The sequence below is a fragment of the Notolepis coatsorum genome (assembly GCF_963971535.1).
Source record: "Notolepis coatsorum genome assembly, chromosome: 19".
Classification (NCBI taxonomy): Eukaryota; Metazoa; Chordata; class Actinopteri; order Aulopiformes; family Paralepididae; genus Notolepis; species Notolepis coatsorum.
The window spans coordinates 11631648-11639147 of NC_140183.1; the positions used below are offsets into that span (position 1 = coordinate 11631648).

The 7500-nt window shown below is 46.7% G+C and overlaps 1 protein-coding gene across 1 annotated transcript in view; it reads left to right on the top strand.

Moving 5' to 3' along the window:
• deptor (DEP domain containing MTOR-interacting protein) overlaps positions 1 to 7500 on the top strand; it is a gene marked incomplete at its 3' end in the record, with an annotated part of 78290 nt that overhangs the window by 51027 nt on the left and 19763 nt on the right. The window contains 1 exon segment of the mRNA XM_084335961.1: positions 4754 to 4932. Within this exon segment, the coding sequence (XP_084192087.1) occupies positions 4754 to 4932 (179 nt within the window).

The window sequence follows — 7500 nt, forward strand, 5'->3', positions numbered from 1 at the left end:
TAGAGAGAGAGACCACAGTAGAGAGAGAGACCACAGCAGAGAGAGAGAGACTACAGTAGAGAGAGAGACCACAGTAGAGAGAGACCACAGCAGAGAGAGAGACCACAGTAGAGAGAGAGACCACAGTCGAGAGAGAGACCACAGTAGAGAGAGAGACCACAGTAGAGAGAGAGAGACCACAGTAGAGAGAGAGACTACAGTAGAGAGAGAGACCACAGCAGAGAGAGAGACCACAGTAGAGAGAGAGAGACCACAGTAGAGAGAGAGACTACAGTAGAGAGAGAGAGAGACCACAGTAGAGAGAGAGACCACAGCAGAGAGAGAGACCACAGCAGAGAGAGAGAGACTACAGTAGAGAGAGAGACCACAGTAGAGAGAGAGACCACAGTAGAGAGAGACTACAGTAGAGAGAGACCACAGTAGAGAGAGACTACAGTAGAGAGATACCACAGTAGAGAGAGAGACCACAGTAGAGAGAGACCACAGTAGAGAGAGAGACTACAGTAGAGAGATACCACAGTAGAGAGAGACTACAGTAGAGAGAGAGACTACAGTAGAGAGAGAGACTACAGTAGAGAGAGAGACCACAGTAGAGAGAGAGACTACAGTAGAGAGAGACCACAGTAGAGAGAGACCACAGTAGAGAGAGAGACTACAGTAGAGAGATACCACAGTAGAGAGAGACTACAGTAGAGAGAGAGACCACAGTAGAGAGAGAGACCACAGTAGAGAGAGAGACTACAGTAGAGAGAGACCACAGTAGAGAGAGAGACCACAGTAGAGAGAGAGACCACAGTAGAGAGAGAGACTACAGTAGAGAGAGACCACAGTAGAGAGAGACCACAGTAGAGAGAGAGACTACAGTAGAGAGAGAGACCACAGTAGAGAGAGAGACTACAGTAGAGAGATACCACAGTAGAGAGAGACTACAGTAGAGAGAGACCACAGCAGAGAGAGAGACCACAGTAGAGAGAGAGACTACAGTAGAGAGAGAGACCACAGTAGAGAGAGAGAGAGACCACAGTAGAGAGAGAGACACGCCCTAAAAAGTCCTGATCAAACTCTGAAATGATATAATCTGACATCTGATTTTTAAACAGTTGTTGGGCTTGAATGAATGAATGAATGAATGAATGAATGAATGAAAACTTTATTAACAGATTGCAGAATGGGTACAGTACAGTACAGCTCAATACATACAATTGTTAAGGGGATGCAGACCTGAGAAAGACTTTCGTCTTGTTTACATCAGGGTCCCCCATTTTCAATTCATCGTAACATATATGACATACATGACATACAGATAGACAGTACTGCTCCATCTATACATTTATGACCAGATTTGCAATTACAGTACTGTTTGTGATACAAAAAGAGTCCAGAAAGAAAAGAGTATGTACATTATCAGAAGCAACCCAGAAAGCAGTTCAGCTCTTCTAGTTTACCGTTTCTTTACCGCAGAGGAATTACATAATTTTCATGCTGTCTGACGGTTAAACGCAGGATGTAAAAAAAACGTTCATGCATTTTAGCCTAAACGTTGGGTGTTTCCTACCCTCAAAATGAGATGATGACGTGCCCAAAAAGTAATGGCTGGGATCCCCCTGGCTGTGTTATTCCTCTTCACCGAGCACTTCTCCAGCCGTGGGGTGAAAAGATCACATACGGCGTTTCTGTTCATCACAAAACGACTGATCATCAGGGTGGTTGGCATTCCTCATCGAAGCCGATACGTAGGGAAGCCTAGCGGTACATTGGTTTCATTCAGGAAAATGCTAGCGATGCGGACGTACCATTTTCTTCTCGTACAGAAATAGACTTATATTTCCCTTTTCTCCTCACAAATGTGACCCGCGCTCGATGGAGAACAACGGACTTGTTCCAATCGTCAAGGCCTTGCTTTAGCCGGGGGTGTTTATCAGTAGTCTACTCTAGAGAGGTAGGCTCGTCCATCTTCCTCAGACAGATAAAGTGGACCAGCAGGGTCCTCTATCAGTGTCCCGCAGCCTTCACTGGGCGTCGGAGTCCATCGGCTGTCTCTGGTATATCTACAGTGTTCCATGCCCTCTGTGTTTATCACCTTCTTGGGTTCACTGCTTTGAATTGAATACCATCATATGGTGGGGTACTGCTAGTCATTATTTTGTTGTTGATTGTGAGAGGCCTCGTTTGGTTTATTTGATTTGGATGGCATCGTTTTGCTGAGCAACAATGGTGATTGTTCATTGTCAATAAACAAAGGTTGTTATGGATTTGAATATATAATTGTGTTGTACTTTATTTCAACTCGTGAGACACTGAGGTTACCCTCATTTACAGCGACGACGAGCTCACAAAGACACAGTCTATCAGCAAATTCATACATATAGGCACGACACATAAAACAATAAACAATACAAATCTGCGAAGACGGTTAAACGTCGACACACGGTGGTCGGAGATCATACTTTTAAAACGCAGCAAGAGAAGGAAGAACCTTCAGCGTCAGAGTCAGTCGGAGGGCGTTCCAGGTGTTGGAAGAACCTTCAGCGTCAGTCGGAGGGCGTTCCAGGTGTTGGAAGAACCTGCAGCTTCAGAGTCAGTCGGAGGGCGTTCCAGGTGTTGGAAGAACCTGCAGCTTCAGAGTCAGTCGGAGGGCGTTCCAGGTGTTGGAAGAACCTGCAGCTTCAGAGTCAGTCGGAGGGCGTTCCAGGTGTTGGAAGAACCTTCAGCTTCAGAGTCAGTCGGAGGGCGTTCCAGGTGTTGGAAGAACCTGCAGCTTCAGAGTCAGTCGGAGGGCGTTCCAGGTGTTGGAAGAACCTGCAGCTTCAGAGTCAGTCGGAGGGCGTTCCAGGTGTTGGAAGAACCTTCAGCGTCAGTCAGTCGGAGGGCGTTCCAGGTGTTGGAAGAACCTGCAGCGTCAGTCAGTCGGAGGGCGTTCCAGGTGTTGGAAGAACCTGCAGCTTCAGAGTCAGTCGGAGGGCGTTCCAGGTGTTGGAAGAACCTTCAGCGTCAGTCAGTCGGAGGGCGTTCCAGGTGTTGGAAGAACCTGCAGCGTCAGTCAGTCGGAGGGCGTTCCAGGTGTTGGAAGAACCTTCAGCTTCAGAGTCAGTTGGAGGGCGTTCCAGGTGTTGGAAGAACCTGCAGCTTCAGAGTCAGTCGGAGGGCGTTCCAGGTGTTGGAAGAACCTGCAGCTTCAGAGTCAGTCGGAGGGCGTTCCAGGTGTTGGAAGAACCTTCAGCTTCAGAGTCAGTCGGAGGGCGTTCCAGGTGTTGGAAGAACCTTCAGCTTCAGAGTCAGTCGGAGGGCGTTCCAGGTGTTGGAAGAACCTGCAGCTTCAGAGTCAGTCGAAGGGCGTTCCAGGTGTTGGAAGAGCCTTCAGCTTCAGAGTCAGTCGGAGGGCGTTCCAGGTGTTGGAAGAACCTGCAGCTTCAGAGTCAGTCGGAGGGCGTTCCAGGTGTTGGAAGAACCTGCAGCTTCAGAGTCAGTCGGAGGGCGTTCCAGGTGTTGGAAGAACCTGCAGCTCCAGAGTCAGTCGGAGGGCGTTCCAGGTGTTGGAAGAACCTGCAGCTCCAGAGTCAGTCGGAGGGCGTTCCAGGTGTTGGAAGAACCTGCAGCTCCAGAGTCAGTCGGAGGGCGTTCCAGGTGTTGGAAGAACCTGCAGCTCCAGAGTCAGTCGGAGGGCGTTCCAGGTGTTGGAAGAACCTGCAGCTCCAGAGTCAGTCGGAGGGCGTTCCAGGTGTTGGAAGGACCTGCAGCTTCAGAGTCAGTCGGAGGGCGTTCCAGGTGTTGGAAGCATCGAAGGAAAAAGCAGTTCTTCCTGGTTCAGAGCAAACTGGAGGAACCCTGAGAACCAAGCAGTCATTTGAACTAGTGCTGTCAGGCGATTAAAAAAATTAATCTAATTAATTACAGGATTTGTAATGAATTCATCTAATTCATCGCATTTTAATCGCATAACCATTTTATGCCTGATATTCTATATTCTATAATCCTATTTCAAATTGCATGTGTCCGGATGGCAGAATTCAGTACTGTATGTACAAAACCTTCTGTTTAATCATCTTCCATTTATTAATTTGCTTAGATTTTTCAGGTCTGGTACATTTTAGCATTTGGTTCATTACAATTTACTCAAGCCTAGTAACAGACACCGTATTTCTGACACTGGGAATACATTCCCTGAGATCCATAGATGTCCCTAGAATCAGATACCAAGAACATGCAAAACGACCATATTAAAAAAAGGCTGTAAATATATATTCTACGTTCTTATGGAATTAATGAGATTTAAAAAAAAAATTATAGAACTTTTTTTTAGTTAATTTTCATAACGCAATAATTTGCTGTGTAATTAATTAATCTAATTAACGCGATAAACTGACAGCCCTAATTTGAACGTGTAGAATAGGTTACAAGATTCCATTCCAACAGTGTTGTTATGTAAGAGGGAAGTCTACCATTAAGGCCTTTCAAAATAAACAAATACTAAAGTTAGTTACACCTTTCAACCAGAGAAGGCCATCCAACCTTTTCATAAAGGACACAGTGGTGGGCATCATATCTGTCACCAGTAATACATCTGAGGGCAGAATGACAGGCCGAGTCCAGAGAGAGTTGAAGCTGCAGCAAGGCCTAAAATGTTCAACATGTAAAAAGAAAATAATGCTAAGAACTAAATACTAACTGAATAAGCATATTGGACCCATGGACTCTGTATTATTATTTTAGTTTTTAATTTACGTTGTGTTCTAACTTTATCTTCTCTCCATAGGCTGATGAACACGGAGAACAACCTAATACAGTCTAGGGAGGAGGAGGGCGGGACCTTCGAGCGCTCCCTGGTGGCCTCGGAGTTCATCGATTGGCTACTGCAGGAGGGCGAGATGGCAACAAGGGGGGAGGCGGAGCAACTCGGCCGCAAGCTTCTAGAACACGGCATCATGCAGCACGGTAAGGGGCGGGGTCCTAGACAGGGGGCGGGGCCAGGGGTGGAGCCAAACAACTTATTCTTAGTCTCATTATTGTTGATATTTTGACGGTCAGCCTGTGGACGACATGTCCCTCTGGTCTGGTCTGGTGGTCTTCAGTCTGTCCAGCTCTCCTGGCCCTCATGTGGTGACAGTGGCTCAGAAGGTAGAGCAGTCGTCTGGTAATCCGGATGTTCGCGGTTCGATTCCCGCTCCTCCCGGGCAGTGTGTCCAAGTGTCCTTGAGCAAGACACTTAACCCCTAACTGCTCCTGATGAGCTTGTGCTAATAACAACTTGTGCCTCACATTCACCCATTCACTCACTCATTCACTCACTCACACAGTCACTCACACAGTCACTCAACCACCGACCTGCTCATCGGGAGCAGTTAGGGGTTAAGTGTGTTGCTCAAGGACACTTCGACAACACGCTGCACGGGAGGAGCGGCATTAGATATGACAACCTTTTCACGCCTTTGTTATTTATTTACAGTAACTGCTTTTTTTCTTTATTTTCATTTAAAAAAAATAATAATAATCTGATTTGATTGAAGTAGAAGTAGATCAAACCAGGGGTAACGAGCGACATGTCCTCTATCTTCCTGTGTTACAGTCTGTCTGTGTTACAGTCTATGGTACAGTCTCTATGTTACAGTCTGTCTATGGTACAGTCTGTCTATGGTACAGTCGGTCTGTACAGTCTGTCTATGGTACAGTCTGTCTATGGTACACTGGTACAGTCTGTCTATGGTGCAGTATATCAGAGATGTCTTCCATCCTCAGGTAACCCGACCTTGTCCGTTAGTACGTTAGCTGAAGAGCTTCACACACATTGTTGGTTCTGTGCCACCTCGGGTCCAGCAGAGCTATTTATGACCGCGCGAAACCCCCAGCGTTCCCTCACGGGTCTGGAGAAGTACGGGACGTCTACGTTACAGCCCTCTGCCTCGTCTTGACCCGGACCGACCCAGTTCTGTCTTGGCATGTTCCCTCTGCTATCTTTGCTCATGGTGGCCCACTCGTCCTTTGTCACCCGGATTCCAGTCATCTCCAGTCTGTCCTTGCTAGCTTTGCTTGGGGGGGGGGGTGTATCAAATACCAACCACTGCTCAGTGTGATGGCCGACCTTGGGTACAGGTGTAGATATAGTGTACTTGTATTCGGAAGTCTTGGCCATGTATACAATTGCACCATGACCGGTCTGAGAATTGCTGCAATGTCTAAAAGAAAAGCCAAACAAATTGGCAAATATTGCTCTGTCTCAGCTATTATTGGCAGCTTAGCCGCGTGGAGAAGGAGGTGCTGTGTGTACCCTTAAGTGTTCAGTGCTGCTTGGCCCCGATACATTTGATTCCCTGTTTATGTAATATAATTTGTGGAACCAAATAAAGTATTCAAATGTGTGTGTGTGTGTGTGTGTGTGTGTGTGTGTGTGTGTGTGTGTGTGTGTGTGCGTGTGCGTGTGTGTGTCTCTGAGCGATGAGTGGCAGGTGATCCACTGGCTCCAGGAGGACTGAATTGATATCACATTTAGCATGTGCAGCTATTACAGTATGTTCAGCGAGCATTGCTTTAGGTGGAAGTTGGAGAGCTGACGCAGAGACCTTTAATCTGGAAATGGATACAAGGTGGGACGCGATGCTCCCTATCTGCATGAGAGTGACCTAGCTAGCTATTTAAATCTGCATGAGAGTGACCTAGCCAGCTCCGTCCCAGTGTTTTCCATATATAGCACGGGTTTGGAAAGGGAAGTAGGCATGCACCGATATATCATCAGACAATCGGTATCGGCCGATACAGGCTTTAAAAAGCACAATCGATATTGGTGCGATTATTATTATTTTTTTTTACAGACGATATTTAGACATTTTTAATGCATCAACCCACAATTCTTGTCACAATGAATGGGTTCCAATCGGGCACTGTATGGAGAAACAGACATTCTGAATCCTTTTTTTGGTAATTTTCTGTGTCGCTCCTAAACAACAAACCTCCTCTCTGGAATATGTGATAGTTTGAGCAGGTATCATGTTGTAGTTTGAGCAGGTATCGTGCTGTAGTTTGAGCAGTTATCGTGCTGTAGTTTGAGCAGGTATCATGTTGTAGTTTGAGCAGGTATCGTGCTGTAGTTTGAGCAGGTATCATGTTGTAGTTTGAGCAGGTATCATGTTGTAGTTTGAGCAGGTATCGTGCTGTAGTTTGAGCAGGTATCATGCTGTAGTTTGAGCAGGTATCATGTTGTAGTTTGAGCAGGTGTCGTGCTGTAGTTTGAGCAGGTGTCGTGCTGTAGTTTGAGCAGGTATCATGCTGTAGTTTGAGCAGGTGTCGTGCTGTAGTTTGAGCAGGTATCGTGCTGTAGTTTGAGCAGGTGTCGTGCTGTAGTTTGAGCAGGTGTCGTGCTGTAGTTTGAGCAGGTGTCGTGCTGTAGTTTGAGCAGGTGTCGTGCTGTAGTTTGAGCAGGTGTCGTGCTGTAGTTTGAGCAGGTATCATGCTGTAGTTTGAGCAGGTGTCGTGCTGTAGTTTGAGCAGGTATCGTGCTGTAGTTTGAGC